Source organism: Schistocerca gregaria, chromosome 2, assembly GCF_023897955.1.
Source record: "Schistocerca gregaria isolate iqSchGreg1 chromosome 2, iqSchGreg1.2, whole genome shotgun sequence".
Classification (NCBI taxonomy): Eukaryota; Metazoa; Arthropoda; class Insecta; order Orthoptera; family Acrididae; genus Schistocerca; species Schistocerca gregaria.
Genome location: NC_064921.1, coordinates 794,597,493 through 794,624,992, shown reverse-complemented (window position 1 = coordinate 794,624,992; position 27,500 = coordinate 794,597,493). Strand labels below are relative to the sequence as shown.

Sequence of the window (27,500 nt, the reverse complement as noted above, 5' to 3'; positions counted from 1 at the left end):
CTGATACCTTCCCATATTGCCAATTGGTCCTTCAGGCAGGTGTTTGGGAGGTGTGAACAGTCACCTAAGTCAGGTGAGCTCATCTCTGAGTGTGTGGGGGTGGTTGGGGGGGGGAGGGGTACTGTTGGAAGAAGTACGGCATTGGAGACGATGACAGTCATGGGGATTTTCTCGCAATGAACCAATCTTCATCTTCTCAGTTTACCTTACTAAACATAAACAGAATGAAGCTGACGATTGAAAGACACTTCCTGTGTCACCTCTGTCCCTCGTGGTTTTGCGTACTGAAGATGGTCAGTCCTTCTGCTATGGTCAGCTGTCTGTTATTCAGAAATGTGTAGATGCAGTTGCTGACCCTTTGAAATCCTACTCTCGTTTATGCAATGACACTCTGCTTTTGCGCCTACTTCTGATTCTCAAGCACAGATGCTTGAAGCTTCGCTTCTCGATGGATATCCTGTTTGGTTGAGACACATCAAACACCAAATTGTCCCCATCATGTTATTTACACTAGGCTGCTTGATGGTCTGACTGAGGCAGATATCCAAACTTCCCTCTGATCAGAGCATCATTGCAGTCCATCAGGTGATCGAAAAGGTAGATGCATCCTTAGTGCCCACACACACTCTTTTGCTCAAGTTTGATAAAGTAGTGCTTCCATCAAAAATCAAAGCAGCCTATGGAGGTATCACAATCCGACCGTACTTTCCGAACCCGACGTGTTGCTACCAGTGTTACCGCTACAACCGCACTCGAGTGTCCTGCCTACAGCCAGTTAAATTTGTAAGCTGTGATAGGGATGCTAACGAGAGTAAATGTCCGCCTCCTTCTCCCCGCTCTATCAACTGGAATGGCGACCATGCTGCCTCCTCCCGAGATTGTCCCGTGTATCTTGATGAGCGGGCTGACCAGGAGATTAGATGAAGGAAAAAGTGCCTTACCCAGTCGCTCGCAAGTTGTTGGCTAGTCGGAAACACTGCATTCTACCATCCATCACTTACAGTACTGTTTCTGCTACATCTCTCTCCACGAATGACATGGCCACGCAGACATGCGACCTCAAATTCAGCACCATGTGTGTAAAATCGCCCATTGTCACGGTAGCATCACCGTCTGCTTTTCTTCCAGCTGTGCAACAAGCCACTAAAGTTTTATCTCACACGAAGAAATTTAGCTACACAACCAGCAGGCCGAAAAGGATTGAAGGACTGCTCCCACGAAGACATTTTACGTCCCTGCAGTCAACAAACAACTAAACAACTGAATTGTCATGAGAACTTCAAAAGCTCCAAGAAATCAATGGTAGGCAGTCTTCTCCTCCACCTACTCGGATATCCTCTTCAGTGATGGCGCCACGTGATACCGTCGCCTGGCCGACCTCCGTTATGCCGGTGCTCACCGCAAATCTTTTTTCTGCCCTGAGCCGCAGACCGACCGCTGGAGAACGCTGAAGCTCCTGCAGGTCTCACAGAGCAGGATCCTCCAGCCCTTGCTATCTTCTGTAGCAGAATTTTCAGAGGCCAGCACACGGCAGCCGCCAGGGTGACACACCTTCTTTTTTTCCTTCTTCCACGTTCCTTGTCACGACTCTCAGCCAATGGAACGTTTACAACATTATATCCAACAAGGAGGAATTACGGCCTATCGTGGGATCTCAGCATCCACTTACTCTCTGCCTCCAGAAAACAAAATTGCGTCCTCACGACCGCTTCGTCATCCCGCATTTCTTTCCAGTCCCTTTTGAGCTTCGCCACAAGGACGGCATTCCCTCTCATGGGGCAGTCCGCACTTGTGTGATTCTTCTTTACTTTTGGTGCATTGCTGGCTGTTGTGCTCACCGCAGCATTTGACACATACAGGTGGCATTGTACAATGACGCGCGATGTGTAAATACCTGGCATCTATAACACTGCACAGGGCCTTGAGATTTCGGAGCTTCTCCACTCTGATGTTAAAGTTGTAGAACCGTGTGATGATGAATATTTCTCGGTGAGTTGGCGTGTCTGGTAGTATGACGACTTGGTGCCCAGTCAGCTGATTTGCTCCTGGCATGCGATGGTAGTCAACCCTTGTAGCGACCCTCCTGTGGGTCCGGGGGTAAGAAAAGGCCTGGGGTATTCCTGCCTGTCGTAAGAGGCGACTAAAAGGAGATTCTCACGTTTCAGCCTTTTATGTGATGGTCCTCTGTGGGGTTTGACCTCAATTTCCCAAAGAGCGAGCCTATTGGGGAAGGGCACCTTACATGGTGCGACTTGTCCATCGTGCATTGATATCTTTAGCCCACTTTCTCATCGTAGCATTGCAGTCCTGCCCATTCTCCGTCCCTTGGGCGAGGATACCTTCCTGGGTGCATTTTCCATGACGCACTATACTGTGTCACTTTGTGCTGACGATGACCATGGACTTTTTTGTACCTCATATCCAGCACGGTAGCTAGTTCGTTGTGGTGGGGCTGCCATGTACCCTATTGTTTGTAGCCCCCTGACAACGCAGGGATCGCTCTGCTGATGCCTCCCCCACTAACTCCCCGCTTATGCCAAGGAGTAGATGCCTGTCACCCTGGAGCATCGGGACTCCCAGCAATGGCCATACTGCCAGGTGGCCTTTCCTGTGGATGGGTGGCTCGTATAGGGAGGGCCCCTGGTGGCATCAGGGCGGATGACACCCTATGAAGTGAAGTACGTTATTTCTTGCTGGAGGTCCGCCTTCATAAGTCTCTAAGTGGGGAAAGTCTAACTTTAATGCTAAGAAATATGACCCCAAGACATTCCTCTCCCTGGCCACACCAATGCCACGCTAAGGATGGCAGTGATGCTTACTCGCCCTGGTGCTTCTTATGTAGGAGAGTTGGAATCTTTCATGCCCATGAAGCCTCAGTTTGTTGGGGAGCATTGGGAGGACAAGTTTGATGAGGCTGAGGGCTTGTCCAAAATGCGCTCTGCGTCAGTTTTGATAAAAACAGCAACCTCTGCCTAGTCACGGCCAATACTCACTTGTGGCAAGTTGGGGGATATTTCTGTTACCATCACGTCTCATAAGAGCTGAAATATGGTCCAGGGTATTATATTCCACAGGGACCTTCTTTTGTAGTCTGACAACGAGCTTCGCGCCAATTTGGATCGGCGAGATGTTTACTTCGTCCAGCACGTCCATCGAGGTCCGAAGGATAACCAGGTTGCCACTAATGCCTTCATCTTGGCCTTCGAGGGTGACACATTGTCCAAGAAGGTCAAGGTGATGGTCTACCACTGTCACGTCAAGCCATATATCTCTCCTCTGATGTGGTGCTTTAAGTTCTGGAAATTCGGCCATATATCTTCCTGCTGCATTTCCAGCTTACCTGTCGTAATTGTGGACGTCCATCGCATCCCAATGCTCCATGCACCCTGCCTCCCATCTGTGTCAACTGCTGAGAGCATCAATCACCTTGTGCGCCAGACCAGGATTTTACAGAAAGAGGAAAATCATGGAATATAAGACCCAGGAGCGACTGACCTACACTCAGACTAAGAGGAAATCTTAGGGCCTACATCCTGTGGCTATGACCTCATACGCCGCCACCATGAGAACAGTTCTCGTCCCATCAAGTTCCTGAAATTCCTGTCGTCTCTCAGAACTGGGAGACTACATCTGCCCCCTAGATGGTGGGGGACACTTCCGTCCATGTTGCTCCCGCATCACCTACTTCAGGAGCAACACCCTGCCAACCATCAGAGATTCCAGTTCCCACTTCTGAGACAGAAAAGCGTAAGGCTACTATGGTTCCTCTCGCTAGGAAGGGGTCCTTTGGGACACTCCCTTCCCACGTTTCTGCTTGTGGGAAAGATGACACCCGCCAGCAGCTGAAGAGCCCAAAAGCATCTGGTCATACGGCTTCACACTCATCCTCAGTCCCAGAGACTGAGTCAGTGAAGTCGTCCCAGCCAAGGAACAGTGCAAGAAATCGAAAAAGACCCTACTGGCTCTGTCAAGGGAGCTTCCGCCAGGGTCGCTCTACCACTGATAATCTTGTCACTCGAGTCTGCCATCTGAACAGCCTTTTCCAGACGCCAACACCTTGTTGCCGTCTTTTTTGATCCACACAAATCGTATGACAACCCTGGTGACATATCCTTGCCACATTATACGGATTGGGACTCAGAGGCCCACTCCCGATTTTTATCCAGAATTTCCTGTCGCTCCATACTTTCCATGTCCAAGTTGGTGCCTCCCATAATTACCCCCATATACATGAGAATGGGATCCTTCAGGGCTCTGTATTGAGTGAATCACTATTTTTGTGCCCATTAACGGTCTAGCAGCAGCTGTAGGGCCGTCTGTCTCACACTCTGCATGCAGACGACTTCTGGATTTCATACTGCTCAACCAGCACTGGTGTTCCCGAGCGGCTCCTACAAGAAGCGATCCACAAAGCGCAGTCATGGGCTCTCGCCCACAGTTTTCAGCCACTAAGTCGTGTGTCATGCACTTCTGTCGGCGTCGTACCGTTCATCCAGAACCAGAACTTTACGTTAATGACGTATCGTTTCTTAGGACTGGTTTTCGACACCCGATTGACTTGGATACCTCACCTTCGTCAACTTAAGTGGAAGTGCTGGCAGCACCTCAATGCCCTCCGCTGCCTCAACATCGCCAACAGGAGTGTAAATCGCTCTACTCTGCTGCAGCTCTTAGAAACCCTTGTTCAATCGCGTCTTGACTATGGGAGTCTGCTGATTCAGGGTTCGGCGGCGCCCTCTGCGTTGCGTGTACTCGACCAAGTGCACTACTGTGGCGTTCGCTTGGCGATGGGAGCTTTCAGTTAGTCTGGTGACCAGTGTACTGGTGGAGGCCGGAGTCCACCCATTGCAGATCCGACGTGCATAACTGCTCGCCAGTTACGTTGCACACGTTCGTAGTTCTCCTTCGCAACTGGATTACCATCTCCTTTTTCCACCCATGTCAGTTCATCTCCTGCATCGGTGGCCGAAGTCAGAGCTGACGATTGTGGTTCACATGTGATTCCTTCTGTCTGAATTGGAGTCCTTCCCGTTACTACCTCGCAGCTAGGTCTGTTCGCATACACCTCCATGGTGTACACCTAGGCTGCAGATTCATCTGGACATTTCGCATGACCTACGGACTCAGTTACTCCTGCCAGTCTACGCTGTCACTTCCTCTCTGATTCTTGACATGTTCCCGTGCTCTCAAGTGTGTTCCGCCGACTGCTCGATGTCTGATGGTCATTTTGGCATCACCTACGACCCGGAGGCCATTTTGAACAGCATTCCTTGCCTAATGGTTGCAGTGTATTCACTGCAGAGCGGGTGGCCATCTCTCATGCACTTCATGCCCTGGGGAATCTTTTCTTCTGTGTTCCGACTCCTTGAGCAGCCTACAAGCTATCGACTAGTGCAACCCCTGCCATCCTTTGGTAACGTCCATCCAGGAGTCTACCTATGCCCTGGACCAGTCCTGTCGTTCAGTGGTGTTTCTGTGAACCCCAGGATACGTCGGCATCCCAGGCAACGAACTTGTCGACAGGCTGGCCAAACAGGCTACACGAAAATCTCTTTTGGAGATGGGTGTATGTGAACATGACGTGCATCCTGACTTACGCCGTAGGATCTTTCGGCTTTGGGAGACCGAATGGCATAACATTACACACAACAAACTGCGCATCATTCAGGAGATTACAAATGTGTGAAAGTCTTCCATGCTGGCCTCTCGCAGGGAATCAGTTGTCCCCTGCCAGCTTCACAATGGCCACGCTTGGGCGACCCACAGTTACCTCCTCCTCCGTAAAGACCCGCCTGAGTGTCGGTGTGGCGCCCGGTTGACAGTGGCTCATAATCTGGTGCATTATCCCACATTGACTGCCCAGCGACGAAATCTTGGGCTAACAGACTCGTTGCCGCTGATTTTGTCTAACAACGCCTCATCGGCTGATTTAGTTTAAAGTTTTATTCATGAGGGTGGGTTTTATCATATGATCTAAGTTTCAGCGCTTGTCCTTCGTCCCTTTGTGTCCTCCACCCGAGTGCTTCTAATGTGTTGCAGAGTGGCTGGCTTCTCCTTTTTTATTTTAATGGTCAGCCAGCCATGGTAATCGGCTTAGTTGTTCTAATATCTTCATCCTGTTTATTGAGATTTTGCGATTTTCTTGCCCCTTTTGTCCATTTATATGTTTTTTGCCCTTCATCGTTTTTGTGATGTTTCCTTTCATTCCATTTTGTCAGTCTCGTTTGTTTTATTCCCACACTTGTGGTATTGTTTTATTTGGATCAAGGGACTGATGACCTCGTAGTTTGGTCCCTTTGCCTCTCTTTTAATACAACCAACCAACCTACCTCTCAAGGGGCAGTCATGCTGCTCATCCAGGATGACGTTCATAGTCAAGCCATTTCCCTTAACACTTGGCTGCAAGCTGTTGCAGTCCGCATTCTACTTTCTCAGTTCACATTTTCCCTTTGAACTGTTTGCATCTCTTCGTCGTCCACTGTCACCAGGGCAGACTTCCTCCAGCTTATTGAACAGCTCCTGCACCCCCTTATGCTGCTGGATGACTTTAATGTGCACTATCTCCTATGGGGATCGCCCAGAACCTATCCAAAGAGGGTGCCCTCTTGGCTGACCTTCTCATTCAACTTTACGTCTTCTACCTTAACACTGGAGCATCCACATTCTTTTCAGACTCCACGCACACCTACTCTGATTTGGACTCCTCATTGTACACTGCCCACCTTGCCCGTCGTATCGAGTGGTCCGTTCTCTCAGACATATACTCGAGCTACCATTTCCCATGTGCTATTTGTTTGCTGACTCCTACCCCACCTATGTGCACACCCAAATGGCAGTTTCTTCAGGCTGATTGGAGGCTTTAATCCTCCCTGGCGACCTTCGACGATCAACTTTTTCCAGATGTGATGGCCAGGTAGAAGGCCTTACCAACATTATCGTTAGCACCGCAGAAAGTTCCATTCCTCGCATTTAATCTTCACCGCACTGTGGTCCCGTCCTTTGGTGGAGTATGGTGTGCCACGACACAATTCGCGCACTCCGACGTGCTCTCCGCATTTTAAGAGTCATCCTACGATGGCGAATTGTATTTTTTATAAACAGTTGAGTGAGCAATGTCGTCCCATTCTTCGGGTTAGCAAAAGAACTAGTTGGATTACATTTACTAGTTTTCTTAACAGTTCCACTCCCACTTCCGTCGTGTGGCCCAACCTCCGACGACTCGCTGTGAAAAAGATCCATTTCTCAACTTCCGGCCTGACCCTAGCAGACACCTTTATCCAGGAAACCAGTGTGCCTTACGATTCCGTCCTGAGCGTCGTCCTTATTGCTACCGCCATTAATCCGATTATGGCTTGTCTCCTGCTGGGTATCTCTGACTCCCTTTTCGTTGATGATTTTGCCATCTATTGCAGTTCTGCACGGACTTGTCTCATTGAGCGGCAACTGTAACTGCACAGAGGGGTTTTTTCCAACTCGTTTGCAGGATAGCGTTCCATCTTGGTGCTGAAACCTGGTACAGATCCGCTGGTGGTTGATAGCTATCGCTCTATCAGCCTTACCAACGTTATGTGCAAACTCCTGGAACGGATGGTGAGTTGGCGGCTCATGTGGATCCTAGAAGCTCGGGGACTCCTAGCCCAGCAACAGGGCGGGGCTTCCATCAGGGCCTCTCAGCGATCGACAATTTAGTCTCGCTGGAGTCGGCTATTCATACAGCTTTTACTCGGCGAGAACATCTCGTGGCTATTTTCTTTGATCTTCAGAAGGGGTCCGATACCACCTGACTCCATAATATCCTTGCTACACTGCATGAATGGGGCTTACGGGATCCAGTTCCGATTTTTCTAAGGAATTTTCTCTCCAATCGCTCCTTTCGAGTTAGAGTTGGCACTTAATTTTAGCTCTGCTCATATTCAAGAGAAAAGTGTCCCGCAGGGCTTGGTTCTGTGTTCCCCTCTTTTTAGTGGCTATTAATGGCCTTGCGGCTGCGGTGGGCTCGTTGGTCTGTTCCTCTCTATATGCCGATGACTTTTGTCTTTATTACAGTTCCCCAAGCATCAGTGTTGCTGAACGGCGGCTGCAGGGAGCTATCCGTAAGGAACATTTTTGGACATCCAACCATGGTTTTCAGTTCTCAGCCTCTAAGACCCGAGTGATGATGCATTTCTGTCGTCGTCGAACGGTCCACCTCCATCCAGAGCTCTACCTAGCCAATGAATTCCTTTGTATTGAGGAGACACATCGCTTCCTTGGCATACTGTTTGATACTCAGTTGACTTGGACACCTCATCTTCACGAACGTAAACAAAGGTGCCAGCGGCACCTCAACATCCTTTGCTGCCTCAGCCACACCGTTTGGGGGCTGCACGAACAACCAACCAACTGCTCTATAAGGCCTTAGTTCAGTCCCGTCTCGACTGCGGGAGAGTGGTGTATGACTCAGCAGCACCTTCAACGTTGCAGATCCTCGACTCGATTCTCCATTGTGGCGTCAGACTGGAGACAGGTGCCTTCCGCACTAGTCCAGTGACTAGCCTTTTTGTAGAAGCTGGAATCCCTCCCCCTACGATTCTGTCGACAACAGTTGCTTTCGTCATACATCGCCGGCGCCCATGCCTCGCCCAACCACCCAAAATGCAGGCTCCTTTTTCCTTCTTCTGCACTGCCCTCCCCACGACGGCGGCCTAGGTCGAGGCTCCAATCGCGGTCCGCGTTTGTTCCCTTCTCTCGTCCTTTCCCCATCCTCCATCCTTCCAGCCCTCTTCTTCTACCCCTCCTTGTTCCCTCCCTCGCTTGCGGGTTTGCTTGGATTTATCCTGCGAATCCAAGTGCTCCATTCCACCTGCCAGTCTTCAACAATTCCTGGCTCTTCTTGACTCGTTTTGCGATGTACATGTAGTCTACACCGATAGTTCTGTGGGCGATGGACGCACTGGGTTTGCTTTATCCATGGTGACTACATTGAACAGCACCACCGTCACACTGTGTGTTTTAATTTGTTTTGTCTGGTCTCTGTCAGAGTATTTCATGTCCTGTTTCGTCTGTCTTTCCTGTTGTTCGTTTTTTATTCTCTTCGGGTGGTTTTAGTTTTTATGGAACAAGGGACCGATGACCATAATAGTCTGGTCCCTTTAATCCCACAAACCAACCAACCAACCAACATTGAACAACAATCCCTTTCTTGTTGCAGCAGTGTTTTCACTGTGGAGCTGGTTGCTCTTTATCATGCACTCGCTCACCTTTGCTCCTGCCCTGGGGAGTCATTTGTCATATGCAGTAACTCCCTGAGTGGACTGCAAGCACTCGACCAGTGTTTCTCTCGGGACCCTTTGGTGCGCGGTATTCAGGATGCTGTATTTGCTCTCGCCGAGTGTGGTCGTTCAGCAACGTCTGTTTGGACCCCAGGCCGCATCGGCATTCCAGGAAACGAACGTGTCGATCGGTTGGCCAAGCAGGCCACCACTTTGCCACTCCTGGAGCTTGGTCTCTTTCCATGAGACCTCCGGTCAGCCCTACATCGCAAGGTCTGCGATGTCTGGAGCTCTGAATGGTCTGTCTTGAACACGCCAAGTAAGCTCCGCATGGTCAAGACGGTCGTATGGAACTCATCCTTGAGGGGTACACGTAGTAACTCAGTTGTTCTCTGCAGTCTCCAAATTGGACATATGCGGTTGTCCCACAGCTATATCCTTCATCGTGAGAACCTGCCCAAGTGTTGGTGTGATGCAGGGCTGACAGTGGTCCATCTTCTGATGGACTGCCCTCTTTTAGCCCCCTTGCGGCAGTCCTTTAATTTACCAGCTGCACTTCCTTTAACTCTCAGTGACGATGCCTCTATAACTGACTCAGTTTTAAGTTTTATGTTTTATCCGTGCAACTGGGTTTTATCACTTGCTCCAGTGTGGGCACTCTAGCATGATTTCTCAGGCTACACTCAATCCAGCGAGTTTTAATTGTGACGTGGATACCAGAATAGTGTCTTTTATGGTAACAAGTTGCGTTCGTACCTTTATCAATGCTTTCCAGCTGGAGGTTCTTCTTTTGTAGTTGTGTGATTGACCTTTTACCTGATCCATCAACCACTGTAGTCTGTTTTATTCTAGTCAACGATATGCTCTGCCCTTTTTAAGTATTCTCTATTTTTTTTACTGCGGTGTTCATTTTAGCTCTGTACCCCTTGGTGTTTCCCCCTGCTGGTCTGGGGGTAAGAATAGGCCTGCGGTATTCCTGCCTGTCGTAAGAGGCGACTAAGAGGAGTCTCAAACGTTTCGGCCCTATGTGATGTCCCCTGTCGGGTTTGACCTCCATATCTGAAAATTTTTCCCAAGAGCGAGCTGACTGGGGAAGAGATCCTTACTTTGTGCATTATGTCGATCTTGCGATCAGACATTTCGCCAGCTTATTCATCGTTGCATTGCAGTCCTGCTCGCTCTCCATCTCTTGGGCATGGATACGTCCCTGCGTGCGCTTTCCACCTTGCACTGTGCAGTGCCTCTTTCTGCAGTGACGGCGACCATGGACCACATGTTACCTAATATCCAGCATGGTAGCCAGTCCGTTGTGGTGGGGCCGCCACGAGCCCTGTTGGTTGTAGCCCCTTGACAACACAGGGATCGCTCTACTGATGCTGCGCCGTTAACTCCCCACGTATTTAATGAACAAAGTAAGAGCATACGGACTATCAGATAAGTTGTGTGCTTGAATCGAGGAGTTCCTAGATAACAGAACGCAGCATGTCATTCTCAACGGAGAGAAGTCTTCCGAAGTAAGAGTGATTTCAGGTGTGCCGCAGGGGAGTGTCATAGGACCGTTGCTATTCACAATATTCATAAATGACCTGGTGGATGACATCGGAAAGTCTCTGAGGCTTTTTGCAGATGATGCTGTGGTGTATCGAGAGATTGCAACAATGGAAAATTGTACTGACATGCAGGAGGATCTGCAGCGAATTGACACATGGTGCACGGAATGGCAATTGAATCTCAATGTAGACAAGTGCAATGTGATGCGAATACATAGACAGATAGGTCCCTTATCATTTAGCTACAAAATAGCAGGTCAGCAACTGGAAGCAGTTAATTCCATAAATTATCTGGGAGTACGCATTAGGAGTGATTTAAAATGGAATGATCATATAAAGTTGATCGTCGGTAAAGCAGATGCCAGACTGAGATTCATTGGAAGAATCCTAAGGAAATGCAATCCGACAACAAAGGAAGTAGGTTACAGTACGCTTGTTCGCCCACTGCTTGAATACTGCTCAGCAGTGTGGGATCCGCACCAGATAGGGTTGATAGAAGAGATAGACAAGATCCAACGGAGAGCAGCGCGCTTCGTTGCAGGATCATTTAGTAATCGTGAAAGCGTTACGGAGATGATCGATAACCTCCAGTGGAAGACTCTGCAGGAGAGACGCTCCGTAGCCCTGTATGGGCTTTTGTTGATGTTTCGAGAACATACCTTCACCGAAGAGTCAAACAGTGTATTGCTCCCTCCTACTTATATCTCGCGAAGAGACCACGAGGATAAAATCAGAGAGATTAGAGCCCACACAGAAGCATACCGAGAATCCTTCTTTCCACGTACAATACGAGACTGGAATAGAAGGGAGAACCGATAGAGGTACTCAGGGTACCCTCCGCCACACACCGTCAGGTGGCTTGCGGAGTACGGATGTAGATCTAGAGTAGATGCCTATCCTCCCGGGGTATCAGGACTCCCGGCAACGGCCATCCTGTCAGGTGGCTCTTGCTGAGGCTGGGTGTCGTCCGTGGGGAGGGCCCTTGGTCGGAGTAGGTAGCACCAGGACGGATAACCCACAATGACGCGTGGTACATCGTCTCTCGCTGGCAGCCAGCCGCCAGCAGTCTCTAAGCGTTCTCAGGCTCAATTTAATGCTCAGAAGTACGATCCGAAATCGTTCCCCTCCCTGGCCACACCGTGGGAGGAACGTAAGTCTCAGGATGGCAGTAGTAGTTATTCGCCCCGATTCTTAGTTTGTACGAGAGCTGATGGGGAGTCTTTTCTCTCCACAAAGCCTCAGTTCTTCGTCGAGCATTTAGAGGACAAGTTTTGGGAGGTGGAGGGTCGTCCAAAATGCGCTCTGGGTCAGTCCTAATACAAACGGCATCCTCACGACGGTTAATTGCTTGTGACAAGTTGGGGGACATTACCGTTACGACCACACCCACAAGAGTTTAAATATGGTCCAGGAAGTCATTTACCATAAGGACCTTCTTTTGCAGTCTGATGACAATCTGCGCGCCAGTTTAGAGCGCCGAGGTGTACAATTCGTCCCACGCGTTCATCGGGGTCCAAAGGAAAATCAGATTGTTACCGGTGCCTTCATCTTGGCCTTCGAGGGTAATAAATTATCGGAAAAGGTCAAGGTGATGGTCTACCGATGTGACGTCATGCCCTATATTCCTCCCCCAATGCGGTGCCTTCAGTGCTGGAAGTTCGGCCATATGTCTTGCCGCTGCCCTTCCAACCTCACATGTCGAGATTGCGGACGCCCATCACATCCCAATACTCCATGAGCCCCGCCTCCCATCTGTGTCAACTGCTGGGAGCATCATTCACCTTGCTCGCCAGACTGCAGAATCTTCCAGAAAGAGCGCAAAATCATGGAATATAAGACCCTGGACCGACTGACCTATACTGAGACCAAAAGGAAATACGACCGACTACATCCTGTGAGAATGACATCTTCCTATGCCGCTGCTACAACACCTGTGCTAGCCCCATCAATTTCGTGAATTCTGGCTGGATCGATGAGTAGTACAACTCCTCCTCCCCCTTGCCAGTGGGGAGCTCTACCCACCGGGTTGCTCCTGCGCCATCTACCTCAGGAGTAACACTATCCCACCCATCGAGGACGTCTGTCCCTGATTCTAAGCTGGAGAAGTGTCCAACTTCTTCATCTTCTCACGCTTGCAAGGGGTCCCTTGGGTCCCTCGCTTCCCAGGTTTCCACCAGTGGGAAGGCTGACGACTGACAGTGGCGTAAGTGCCCACAATCAGCTGGTCGTAGGGCTTCACTATCCTCCTCCGTCCCGGAGACTGGATCGGTGAAGCCCTCCCAGCCAGTGAAATCCAAGGAGCAGTGTGAGAAATCCAAGAAGAGCTCTAAGCCCAAGGACCTCGCAGTGGCACCCACCCCACTGCAACCTTCCAACTCTGTGCCTGAGGATGAGGTCGAGATCCTGGTGTCCGCTGAGGACCTTGATCTCGCCGGTCCCTCAGACGCCGTGGATGTCACACACATGGGTACTGAATCGGTGGCAGCGAGTGAACACCCAGTCCCTTCATGCCTTTCTCAGCCATGGACAATACCATCCAGTGGAACTGCAGCGGTTTCTTCCACCATCTAGCTGAGCTCCGTCAACTTATCAGCCTTCACCCTTTCTTCTGCATTGGTCTTCAAGAAACTTGGTTTGCAGCAATGCAAACCCCAGCCCTCCATGGCTATCGAGGTTGTTATAAGAACCAGGCAGCTTATGAAAGGGTGTCTGGTGGCGTCTGCATCTATGTCCTTCACTCTCTCCACAGCGAGTCCGTCCCTCTCCAGACAGCTTTAGAGGCTGTTGCTGTTCGGATGTGGACGCCACAGGCTTTTACCGTCTGCAGTCTTTACTTTCGCCCAGATGGTGATGTCACGCAGCGTGTCCTGGCTGCGCTGATAGCCCAATTGTCGCCACCTTTGTTGTTACTGGGCGACTTCAACGCCCATAATCCTCTGTGGGGTGGGTCAGTGGCAACAGGTCGAGGCGCCACCATTGAGCATTTATTGGCACAGCTCGATCTTTCACTTTTAAATGATGGTACCTTCACACACTTCAGTGTGGCGCACAGTACGTACTCAGCCATCGACCTTTCGATCTGCAGCCCCAGGCTGTTACCTACTGTCCACTAGAGTGTGCATGACGACCTGTGTGGTAGTGACCACTTTCCAATCTTTCTGTCACTGCCACATCGCCAGACTTCTGGGCGACCTAGCAGGTGGGCTATGAATAAGGCTGACTGGGACTTATTCTCCTCCACCGCAGCTATTGAGCCTCTCTCTAATGATGACATTGATGCAGTGGTTCACTCGGTCACCACCGGCATCGTTACTGCCGCAGAATCTGCCATTCCCCGTTCGTCTGGGTCCCCTCGGCGGCGGACTGTGCCTTGGTGCTCGCCTGAGATCGCTGAAGCGATTAAAGATCGTCGGCGGGCGCTCCAGCGTCACAAGCGACATCCCTCCATAGAACAACTTATCACCTTCAAACGACTGTGTGCGCGAGCCCGCCGCCTTATCTGCCAACGCAAGCAGAAGTGTTGGGGACGGTGTGTGTCCACCATTGGCCTCCATGTCACTCCATCGCAGGTCTGGGCCTAGATTCGCAGCCTCTATGGCTACCGGACCCCTGTCAGCGTCCCTGCACTCTCACTGAATGGAGCAGTTTGTACTGACTCCGACGTAATTGCCAATCGCTTGGAAGAGCATTTTGCTCTGAGTTCCACTTCAATTACCCACTAGCCTTCCGCTCCATTAAAGAGCGGATGGAACGTCGGAGACTTTCATTTCGCACCCACCATCCTGAATCCTACAATGTTCCATTCAGTGAGTGGGAATTTCACAGTGCCCTAGCCGCTTGCCCTGATACAGCTCCTGGGCCAGATCGCATCCACTGTCAGATGCTGAAACAAATTCCAGGGGACTGCCAGAGGCGCCTCCTCGACCTTTACAACCGTATTTGGGTGAGTTTCCGTCGCAATGGCGGGAAAGCATTGTTATCCCCGTTTTGAAACTTGGCAAGAACCCTTTGGAGGTGGGCAGCTAGCGAACCATTAGCCTCACCAACGTTCTTTGCAAGTTGCTAGAATGGATGGTGAGCCGAAGGTTGAGTTGGGTACTCGAGTTGCGGGGCCTTCTGGCACCGGCTCAGGGTGGGTTCCGTAAAGGCCGCTCTGCCGCCGACAATCTGGTGAGCCTGGAGTCAGCCATCCGTACAGCCTTAGCCCGCCGTCAGCACCTCGTCCCTGTTTTTTTCGACATGCGGAAGGCATACGATACGACATGGCGTCATCACAGTCTAGCTACGCTTCATGGTTGGGGTCTTCAGGGTCCACTGCCGATCTTCATCCGAAATTTTCTGTCCCATCGTACCTTCCGTGTGCAAGTCGCGGCCACTCTTAGTTCCTCCAGAGTTCAGGAGAACGGGGTGCCACAGGGATCTGTTCTCAGTCTGTCTGTTTTAATAGCAATTAACGGGCTCGCTGCGGCGGTGGGAACGTCTGTCTCAGCGTCCTTGTATGCTGACTTGTGAATTTACTATAGCTCTATTGGCACTGCCGCTGCTGAACGTCAGCTGCAGGGCGCTATCCGCAAGGCGCCGTCTTGGGCTGTAAAGCATGGCTTCCAGTTTTCGGCTGCAAAGACCTGCGTTATGCATTTCTGCCGGCGACGAACAGTCCACCCTGAGCCGCGGCTTTACCTTGCCGGCGATCTTCTTGCTGTTGTGGAGACACATGGGTTTTTGGGAGTTGTTTTTGATGCCCAGTTGACTTGGCTGCCTCATATTCGGCAGCTTAAAAAGATGTGTTGGTGGCATCTAAATGCTCTGCGATGCTTGAGCAACACCAGCTGTGGCGCCGACCGATCTACCCTCTTCCGGCTTTACCAGGCATTGATCCAGTCCCAGCTGGATTATGGGAGTCTGGCCTGTGGACAGCATACTTGTGGAAGCAGGTGTCCCTCCACTGCAGTTACGGCACCAACATTTACTGGCTGCTTATGCTGCCCATGTTTTTAGCTTGCCTGGGCATCCAAATTATCGTCTCCTGTTCCTGCCGTCAGTCGTCCATCTCCCAGAACGTCGGCCCTGGTCGAGTTGTACGATCGCGGTCCGGTTCCGCGAGCTTCTCTCCGGGCTTGGGGTTTTCCCTGTTCCACCTCCTTTCCCTATGCATACACCCCCGTGGTGTGTGCCTCGCCCTTGCCTTTGCCTCGAACAGGCACAGGGCCCGAAGGACTCAGTCGCTCTGGAAGCCTTTCGCTGCCGCTTTTATTCCATCCTAGCTACGTATCAGGGCTCTGGCGTGTTTTACACTCACTGTTCTATGGTTGCTGGTCGTGTCGGCTATACGCTAACTTTAGGAGACCATTCCGAACAACGTTCATTGCCGGCTGGTTGCAGCGTTTACAGTGCTGAGCTGGTCTCCATCTTTCGTACCCTAGAGTATATCCGCTCCTGCTCAGGTGAGTCCTTCGTGATCTGTAGGCATTCCCTGAGCGGTTTACGAGCTCTCGACCAGTGTTTCCCTCGTTCTCGTCTGCTGATGGCTATCCAGGAGTCCCTGCATACTCTTGCCTGATGCGGCCGCTCTGTGGTCTTTGTGTGGACACCTGGCCGTGTTGGGATACGTGACAATGAAAATGTTGACCGCCTGGCGAAAGAGGCCGCAAGTAAACCATCTCTGGAGAGTGACCTCCCGGGGACTGATTTCCGAGCAGTCATCCACCACAAGATATTCGCGCTTTGGGACGCTGAATTGCGCGCTCTGACCAACGCAGTAAGCTGCGTGTTATAAAGGATACGACGACTGTGTGGCGGTCATCCATGCGAGCCCACCGCCGGGACTTAGTCGTCCTTTGTCGGCTCCGCATTGGCCACACCCGGGTGACACACAGTTATTTACTGTGTCGTGAGGACCCGCCTCTTTGTCGTTGTGGGGCAGCCTTGACAGTGGTCCACATTCTGTGGGAGTGTACCCTTTTAACTGTGCTCAGGCAGACGTTTCCGCTGCCTGATACGCTCCCTGCCCTTTTAACTGATGACTCTTCCATGGCTGGATTAGTTTTGCGTTTTATTCGGCCAGGTTTTTTATCATTTAATTTGAGTGTTTTTTGTGTTGATTCTGGCCTTAGGCCTAAGATTTTAAACTGAGTTTTTAACCTCTCTCTCAGTGGTTGGCTTCTCCTTTTTTTTTTTTTTGTTTCTATGGTCGACCAACCACCGTCACACTGGGAGTTTAATTCGTTTTGTCTCGTTTTTGTCTAAGTTTCTCTTGTTCTGTGTCGTCTGTCGTCTATTCTGTTGATCGTCTTTAGTCTCTGTTTGCGTTTTCAGTATTTGGAAAAAGGGACCGATGACCGTAGCAGTCTCTGATCCCTTTAATCCCAACCAACCAATCCTCTGGGTGCAGAGGTTACGCTTTCACTGCATAGGCCTTTTACAAGTATGACTGTTTGGAACTAGGGACTGATGACCTCGATGTTCAGCCCCCATAAAACCCCGCAACCAACCAACCAACCAACCTTGAGCGGCGTCTTCAGCATTGTCTCGATCGTATTTAGGCGTGGAGTATCAATAATGGCTTCCGTTGTTCCAGTGGCAAAATCTTTAGCGTGAATTTCTGGCGGCGCAATGGATTTCATCCACTGTCTTCACATCTTGGGCCTGTTACTGTTCTGTTCGTTGAAACTACGACATTCCTGTGGCTCGTGCTCAATAGGAAACTTTCTTTGTCCACCCACATGTCTTACCCGGCCTCCCACTGTACGTGATCCCCCAATGCCCTACGTGGCCTCAGCAGCATTTCCTATGTAACGCATCGGACCATCCTCCTCCGCTTGTACTGGTTCTTGTCCGTTCAAAACTCTACTATGGGAGTTTCATTTATGCATCTGCATGTTTGTCCGTCTACTCAATGCTGTCAACCATCGTGGCATCCGTTCGGCTACTAGCGCCTTCCACACTAGCCCAGTTGAGTCTGTATGCAGAAGCTGCCAACCTACTGCTGTTATACCAACGTGATTTTTTTCATCAGCAGATACTTATGATGTATGTCTGCCATGCCTGGCCGCCCATTCTGTGCAGCCTCCTTCGATTACTCCTCTGACCGCCAGTATCGAGCGCGTCTCTCTTCTTTGTTTCCTCCTTGAGTTCGCTTTCGGCTATTGCTCTGACAGCTCAACTTCCCGCTACCTGTCACTTTCCCAATAGGTGTGAACTCTTCAGCACCTTATCTTCGGGCAGCGGACCGGTTTCGCCTTAGACTTCATTCGCGACTTAAGGACACTACTCCAGACTCGGTCTATCACTGTAAGTTACTCGACCTTCGCACGGAACTTCGCGATAGTATCATTGTGTACACTGATGGCCCTTGGACTGACCGTGGTGTCGGGGACATTGGCACCGACGATTTTCGGTGTCGATTTCCGGAAATTGCTCAGTATTTACTGTCGAGCTCTTCGCCCTGTATCAGGCCATTCAGTACATCCGGCGACACAGACTTTTCACTTGTCATTTGCTCTGACTCTGTTCGCTTCAGAGCCCCTGTGTGCTCTACACTGTCCATCCCTTAGTACAACGGGTCCAGGAAAGCTTTCACATGCCCACTCGTGATGGAGCCACTGTGATGTCTACGTGGATCCCTTGTCACGTCGGTCTCACTGACAGAGGCCTCGACGCTTCTGCCAAGGCAGCAGTCCTCGTATCTCGGCCCGCTAGTTCTTCCATTCCCTCACATATTCTGTGTGTTGTCGTCTTTCAGCAGGCGGTTTCACTTAGGCAGCACCACTGATCTTCCCTTCATGGGAACAAGCTCTGGGGAATTAAACCACTACCAGAGACTTGGCCGACTTCTCTCGGCCGTCTCCCTATGACGAGATCATTTTAGCTAGGCTGCGTCTTTCAGCCATCGCTATGTAAGTGGTGATCTCTCACCACTTTGTGCTCCTTGTCATCAACCTTTAACGGCTCTGCATCTCCTTTTTTTTTTTTACCTTCACGTTCTAATTTTTGTGCCGTCTGAGTTATCGGCCCTATTAGCGAAAGACTTGCTTGCTGTCGACCGCGTTTTACTTTTTATTCGTCGTAGGAATATGGCGTTGTCTTTATGGCCCTGCCTCCAAGAGAAAGTATCTACTTCTCACTGTCTTTCCTGTCGTCAGTACGGCTTCAAGTGTAGTCGCTTTTAACTTCTTATTCCTCCCCGTGTTCAGCTGTCCCAACAAGAACGCGTGTGGCCTTAGTCGTTTTTTGCGTCCAAAAAAGAAAAGGAAAGAAAACAAGAGACTTGTAACTCATGTCCATGTATTGAAACGGTTTTTTTGCTCTTCCTGAAGTTCCGTCAGTCGCTATTTTGTCATGTGCGCAGCAAGTCGGTTCAAGCTGGCAGAAAACGTGGCTCTCGGCTTTATATTTCAGAGGCACCCAGCTATATGAAATTCGTAGATACAAAAGATATGAAGCAAACGAAATTTCTATCTTATCCGAGAAAGGGCACATCAGACTGGTCTACGAAAGTCGGACATCATGTGATGGTTGTTATCGCCATTAAGATCGAACATGTTAGGGCACCAAGATAGTGGTACATCATCCAATATTTTCAGAACCGAAAGCAACCGAAGGCACATTCGAAAACCGAGAAATTTCGTGAGAAAGATGATGCTGTCAATGGAGGATGAGAGACTAATATTTTTATATTCTTGCTAAAGCGATAGCAAAATTTGTTGGCACCAACCAGTGGCAATCATCAGTCAGTCTACACATGAAAGTGTAGTCCAAGGTAGGAACCATTTCTGAAATGGTCACACGAGTTGCAAGAAAGTACTGGTGTCACAGGGCACTCGAATAGTGAGCAACAACTAAGCAGAAATAATTCACTGTTTTTTGTCAACACTTGCACCTCATGCATTTTAAACGGGTCACACGTGACTGATTAGTGGAACTGTTTGAATTTTCAGGTAGATATGGAAGCACATCACCCCCTCCACAACTTCAAAATCTCCAGCATAGACACGTCATTCCGGGCAGATATGGCGAATTACCTGCGGGCCTTGCGGAAAGACATTTTGCGGCTCGAGAGCGCACGGAAGGCGATGAGGACGGCGCTGAGGGTGCAGCCGGCAGACGTGCTGGAACGCGCAGCACAGTCCGCCCCCACACTGCCGCAGTCCAGGGGGCTCAGCAGCAGGCACCAGTCCCCAGCCGGGTTAAGGTGGGTAGCAGTACCAGCTGCTGTCTCCAGGAAGCTACTTCTAAAAGCAAACTGCACATCATCATAACCAATTTAAATTGAAAGCCGTACTGCATTTTGAAGTGACACTGAGATTATGACACTAATTTTCAACATAAGCAGCATCTCTCCCTAAACGTTTGGAATGTTCCATCAAGGTTTCCGTTCCTCGACAGTAGAAATACCTTCCTTGGGCATACAGCCTTCCAAGACCTGCTGGGTGAACGTCCGAAACATGTAATCTTTTCTGACAGTGGACGACTGTTGTTACGCAGCTGTCTTATTGTGGTACGAGATGTGTAGCTTACTTCCTGAAGTCACTACATATTTGGGTTGATCTCTCAGACTCGTGAATTTGCATGTTGGTTTGGTTTCTTTCGTTTATTGAAAAGCGAATCAGTTGTACGAATGTGTGGTGTCTGTCCTTTAGGATATGTCCATCTTCTTCAGTACAGATGAACAAGTACACCTGATCTCTTTTGGGAATCTGAGTATCGAGCATGGAAGATACAGACACGGACTGCAAACAGGTGGTGCACAGTGGGAGTGTGGAGCGGCCTTGAGGCGTCCTGGGGTGCTGGGATAGTCTGTGGAGTTGAAGTACAGTGTGCCCTCTATGCTGCAGTGGTTCATGCAGCTGCCTAGTAAGCAGGAGATAATCAGAGCATCCCAGGTTAGAATTCCGGACTGGTACATATTTTCACTCGTCGCCGCTGATTCTGCGTAATGTCCCGCTGCACCTGACATTATTAATCCCTTCTCGTTTCTTTCTCCCCTCCCCCACTCCACTTTTAATTTCAATATAATTATTTGTGACTGTTGTCCCATTAAAAATTTTTCAACATTTGTACCACTATCTCAGCAGTCAGACATACCATATTTTCAATGTTGTTTTGTGTTTAGTCTGAACTGGTATCAACCCCTTTCATTTTCTGGGCCGTTAATACAATTTTAACTGTACAAAGTTTTGATAATTACTCCATTTTGTGAGGAAACTGCAGTTTCGTAGCATTCCACCAATGAATCATAGACGGTCACTTGTTTAATCTAAAACTGGGTTAATGTGATAGTTCAATTTGATATCAGTACACTACTCCCAAAGATTTCAGTGACATGACTGATTACAACTGTGATTCAGTAATCCATCACAGGATACAATGCAGTTTTTCCCTAGTGAAGTTGAGAATTTTGTACATCTCTACATCTACGTGATTACTCTGCTATTCACAATAAAGTGCCTGGCAGAGGGTTCAATAAACCACCTTCATGCTGTGTCTCTACCGTTCCACTCTCGAATGGCACGCGGGAAAAACGAGCACTTAAATTTTTCCATGCGAGCCCTGATTTCTCTTATTCTATAGTGATCATCATTTCTCCCTATGTAGGTGCGTGCCAACAAAATGCTTTCGCAATCGGAGGAGAAAACTGGTGATTGAAATTACACGAGAAGATCCCGTCGCAACGAAAAACGCCTTTGTTTTAATGATTGCCACTCCAATTCACGTTTCAATCTGTGACACTATCTCCCCTATTTCGCCATAATACAAAACGAGCTGCCCTTCTTTGTGCTTTTCCGATGTCATCCGTCAGTCCCACCCGATGCAGATCCCACACCGCACAGCAGTACTCCAGAATAGGGCGGACAAGCGTGGTGTAAGCAATCTCTTTAGTAGACCTGTTGCACCTTTTAAGTGTTCTGCCAATGAATCGCAGTCTTTTTTTCTCTACCCACAATATTATCTATGCAATCGTTCCAATTTAGGTTATTTGTAATTGTAATACCTAATTTAGTTGAATTTACAGCCCTCAGATTTGTGTGACTTATAGCGTAATCGAAATTTAGCTGATTTCTTTTAGTACTCATGTGAATAACTTCGCACTTTTCTTTATCCATGGTCAGTTGTCACTTTTTGCACCATACAGATGTCTTAGCTAAATCGTTTTGCTCATCAGATGAATTTACAAGACCGTAAATGACAGCATCATCTGCAAAAAATCTAAGACGGCTACTCAGATTGTCTCCTATGTCGTTAATATAGATCAGGCACAATAGAGGGCCTATAACACTTCCTTAGGGACGCCGGATATTACTTCTGTTCTACTCGATGACTTTCCGTCTATTACTACGAATTGTGACCTTTCTGACAGGAAATCACGAATCCAGTCGCACAACTGAGGCAATGGTCCGTAGGCCTGCAGTTTGATTAGAAGACACTTGTGAGGAACGGTGTCTAAAGTCTTCTGGAAATCTAAAAATATTGTTCATTAAATAAACAAGCACAACAAAATGACGTATTTGTGAAGTATATATTTGCTTTGTAAATGTGGAGGATACAATATTCTGACAAACATTTGAGTAATGAAAAGATATAAGAAATGTAATAAACGAATAAATAAAACGTACAGAGATGTAGCTTTCAGAGGTTACAGTGTAATGCTACCATCTGAGAGATAGTATGTTGAAATCCCATGAAACGTTTAAGCGTCATTGTTAAAACATTTATTCGCTGTGAAATATTAACCTCTTTAGTTTTTAAGGTATTGAAATATTTTTGTGTTATTGGATGCTCCTCGTTTTCTCTCAGATTTTAGATGTATTCAGATTATGTTTAATACTTGACAGTGAATTATTATAAATTCTCGAAGCGTTGTAAGAAGTCATCCTTCAGCTTCCAGAATGAAATTTTCGTTTTGCAGTGGAGTGTGCCCTCATGTGAAGTTTCTGGGCAGATTAAAACTGAGTGCCGGACAGAGACTCGAACTCGAGACCTTTGCCTTTCACAGGACAGTGCACTACAGACTGAGATAACCAAGCACGACTCAGTCCCGTCCTCACAGCTTTACTTCCACCAGTACCTCGTCTCCTACTTTCCACAGAAGCTCTCCTATGAAACTTTCAGAACTACCATTCCTGGAGTAAGGATATTGCAGAGCTGGCTTAGCCACAGCCTCGGGGACATTCCCAGAATGAAATTTTCACTCTGAAGTGAAGTGCACAGTATTAATCTAGCACAAAGTGTCATATTAGCGAACACACCGCTGTAGAGTGAAAATTTCATTTCTGGAAACGCCCCCAGACTGTGTGTAAGCCAGGTCTCCGCAATATCTTCTCTTCCGTGAGTGCTGGTTCTGCAAGTTTCGCAGGAGTGCTATTGTGAAGTTTGGAAGGGTTGGAAATGAGGTACTGGCGGAATTAAAACTGTGAGGACGGGCCGTAAGTCGTGCTGGGATAGCAGAGTCAGTAGAGCACTTGCCCGCAAAAGGCAAGGTCCCGAGTTACAGTCTCGGTCCAGCACACAGTTTTAATCTGACAGGGAGTTTCACCTTGTCCGACACTCCACCATCATTAAAAAGAAAATGTGTGTGGCAGTAAGGTATAGTACAGGTCTTTCAACAGCAACGTGTGTCTCTAACCTACTTCCGTTATCCAACTGGTGAGACAGGACCCACAGTTCAGCTTACAATACGGACCACATGTCGTGATTTCCCACAATGCTGAGAAGTGAAGGCTGGATTAAAGAAACACAGACAATTTCTGTGTCTGATCGAAATTTGCCCCCCCTCGCAACCTCGGTTTCGAGGCGTACGTTTCACTGCTAAGCACCAGGCCAGGCAGCTTTTGAGGCGGATGGTTATGTTAAAAGATGGAGTGGTATGGTGTTGCAGCCAAGGTGAGTAGGGAACTTGGGTTTTGGGAACTTGGTGTACATCTGTGGATCATACCACGCTTAAGACAAGCTAGTACGACCAATTCTAGAGGACGGTTCTAGTGTTAGGAGTTCTTAGCAAGTAGACACAGCCACAGACATCGAACCAATAAGGGCCGCACTGCTATGATCTCAGCATGTCAGCATAAGCCATAAGAAAGTAAAAGACAAATTTTCGGGGAACGTAAATCAGAATATTTAAAACGACACCGACGTTACTATCATGAATCGCTGTTGGGAAAACTCACAAAACGGGTGTTCGGGAATGATTGTAAGATTATTGTGAAGTTGGGAACGAACATCTCACGTAGGAGTCAGGAGAATAATATAAATGGCATAAGAAAGCATAGAGAAGCATTGAAACAATTCGAATCAGCAAATAGTCATTCTGAGCGGTCACGCATAAAAACAAATAGTGTTGCAATTAAATACAATTTGTTTCACCTTCCAGAAAATAAATTTTAATGTCTTGCTAAGAACTAGAATTAGGTAATAGTTTCGACAGGATCAGATTTCCGATTTTTTAAATTTATTTTCTTATTGCACTACAGAAAATTTCACTTCCTGCCTTATTTCTTACAGGAGTTCAAGCAGTGAATCCGAAGGAGAACAAGGAATGGATTCCAGAGTGTCACAGTGGCGTCAGAGACGGAAAGGGCGGCATTCCTCTTCTGTCCTGGAATTCCGCCGACAACGAGTTCCAGATAAAGCCACGGAGGGTGGCAGCAAGAGGAAACAGTCATCAGACAGCAGTGGTGCTGGTGACATAGAGGAAACTGGCCAGTCAGGGTCCGGCGCAGATAGTGAAAGAGAAGCGCAGGAGTCCAGCGGCAATGGTGCTGGTGGGTTTGACGATGGTGACGCCGGCGCATTTGGCGTTCTTTGTGCTGGTGATGGTCAGCCCTGTGGATCTGGTGGTAATGGTGCCGGCGATGTGAGTCGAACATGCCCATCTGGTGGTACTGGTGTTGATAAAGATGCCTATCCACCTAGTGGTAATGACTATAGTAATGACGTCCTCCTATCTTACGATATTGGTGCTGAACACGAAACGAAAGTTGGGCTGTGTGCCAATGATCGTGATAATAGCAAACCCAGCGGTGAACTGGCTGTCAGCATAGGCGAAGAGAACGTTGAAGGCCAGTCGTCCACCTGTGCTAGCGCTGATAAAGTTAAGGTCCAAGCAACAGGCGAAGTGGGCGGCAGAAGTAGTGGTTTTGCCAATGCCAGTGGGAAGAACGGAGGCAGTACAAAGTCTTCCTACTCTTCCAGTCGATCGCCTCCCTGCTTTGCTAAGAGTGGTGCAGGTAGGGGAGACGAGAACTGGGTTGCTAAGGGGGGCAACCAGGAGAAACCTAAAATGGCGAGTGGGGGTGTGGATATGGAAGCATCGCAACATTCTTTGGTGAGTCTTGCAACAATAGTGCTGTTATATTCTTGGGACTTTAAGGTCATTATGAACAATTTGTTCGTGTGTTCACGTCACGGAAAAGGTATTCGTTTCCGTTTGTTTCACACAGTGAGACCAAGATCATCTGTAGCTAAAGGGCCTCTTGTATACTAGATTCTGTTTCCTGTTTTGTATCTCCAATCACCCTCAATGACGATCGGCAGCAAGTACTCCTGGAGTCGTCTATCCAACTTCCGTTTGGTCTATCTTTTCGTCTTCAGTCTCAGGGAATAAAATCTAAGGATTTCAATGTTTATCCATCCAAATGTTACGATCCGTGTGTGAAAGACTTTCGGTTCTCATCAGTCATACAAACTTGGGTTGTTGTAGATTTCTCCAGCTCACAGTTATGCATGTTCCTCCACTGTCAGTGACCTCATCTCATACCATATTATAGATCTCCCTTAGAATTTTCCGTTCGAAAACGAAATGCTTATTTGTCATTTTTCCTGACACTTCATACTTCGCAACCGAATAATTTGTAAGGTGGATGGGGGGTTGGGGGGGGGGGGCGGGATTCTTTGGGCAAGCATGTGGTTATAGGGGATTTTTAATATTTTGAAAGACCAGTGGCGACTTTCAAGTGGCCATAAGTGTTTCAGTTCCTATCCTGTTAAAAACCTGCTTAATAATGGCTTTTAAATGATTCTCGAAAGACAAAAATCCCGAATACGGTATATTTTTTCCCTTCCCTCAGAGCTGGAGGATCCCCTCACATCCCGCTACGCGTCTATGGGCGTCCTTGGCCAATTTTTATCTTCTCTTACGAGGAGTGTTAAAACACAATATTGGAGTCGCCACAGTAGTGCTTGCTTTTTCAGGTTAGCGAAGAATCTTTATTCGTGTCTTGTGGTCGTATAGGTAGCTTCTATGCTACAAAGCTCTCCTGTACATGATTTACTGTGCTTTCCTGAGGAAATACCTATGCGTGATACGGACGGATAAGACCCAATTTGTCAGGATTTTGTGTGCCCTGAAGTCATACTGCAAAAACAGAATGACTCATCTGTTTACATGCTGTCATTGTTTCTCACATTTGTACAGGATGTACGACATTGGTCAAGATTCAATAGCAAGTAGAGTCCTACAGTGATAGCCTAAAATAGTATCTCGATGTTTTCTTCACTATATCAGAGAATGTATGGTCAATAAGAATGATGCAGGAGGCAGTAAATTAACAGGCTTTAGTTGCCCATTTGTTAGTTTTTCTACAATTAATATTCAAGAACTAGATTTTCGGCTTTCATGCATTTTGACGTTTTTTATATAGACGTAGATTAAAACTGGGGCATTCTTTGGAACAACCAACCAACTGAATTTTATTAAGATATAGATGCAGAGCATAAAACGTTTTAAATGCTTTTGTATTCATTTCAAACTTCTGCAAATAGACTAAATATCACTCAAATGTAAACAAAATAGTGTGATTTCAGAGTATATGACGTGATACAGTAACATAAGAATTAATGACGGCTTATGTAATATGTAAGAATTAATGACTGGTCTGGATTTCATTTAAGTCGTCGTTACAGAATACGCCTCAAATTATCCTCATGACATTCGTCTGCACGAGTTGCAAAATACTTGCTATTTTTCTGTGTGAAACTTAATTTACTGTTCCCAGTACCATTCACATCCACAGTGGTTTCAAATAGTCCTGTCTCAAAAGATGTTAACAGTTGATTATTACCCCTCTTGATTTCCGTTCCAAATGGTCCATATGACCAAACTATTGTCAATCAAGATTACTTTATACACAAAAATGTGTTTTCTTGATTTCATGAAGTATGATGAGTTATGTAATTAATAAAAACAGGTTTTCCTGTACCATTGGTATTCTTAAGGCAATAACCTCATAATGAATGAAAATCATTTTGACTTGTCTTAGAAACGTTGATGTGTGAAGTTACTCCATTCAAGGTCCTCATAATGGTTGACTTCACATGCATCTGGAAACTTTAAATAGGAAGAAAACCGAAATCTGATTTGGCGAGACACTTTCCATAACTTCCTTGACTTATCAGAACACATTACAAGACCAAATGGAGTAGGGTAAGTTATATCACATTTAAGTTTTTGTGAAGTAAACTGAAAACATTGTTTCTGCTTAGTACAGAGCATGATATTCTTATCCTTCGCTTTTATAGCACTTCTGTAGCAGTGTGAAGCACTACTAACCCTAATTTCACCTCAACAAAGACTGAATATGTACATAAGTGATTCCAGATGTTCTTTTCACATCAGATATGCAACTTTTAATACACAAGGTCATCGAGTAGGCCTACAATGTCCTGGTAATTGATTGCTAACGTCAGGCCATACTAATGTGTGTGT

The 27,500-nt window shown here is 47.9% G+C and overlaps 1 protein-coding gene across 1 annotated transcript in view; it reads left to right on the top strand.

Annotated features, from left to right (window-relative positions):
• LOC126335067 (uncharacterized) overlaps nt 1-27,500 on the top strand; it is a 45,689-nt gene that overhangs the window by 13,111 nt on the left and 5,078 nt on the right. Inside the window, exons 2-3 of the mRNA XM_049997952.1 lie at nt 19,738-19,991; nt 24,299-25,121. Of these exons, the coding sequence (XP_049853909.1) occupies nt 19,738-19,991; nt 24,299-25,121 (1,077 nt within the window). The remainder of the gene's footprint in view (nt 1-19,737; nt 19,992-24,298; nt 25,122-27,500) is intronic.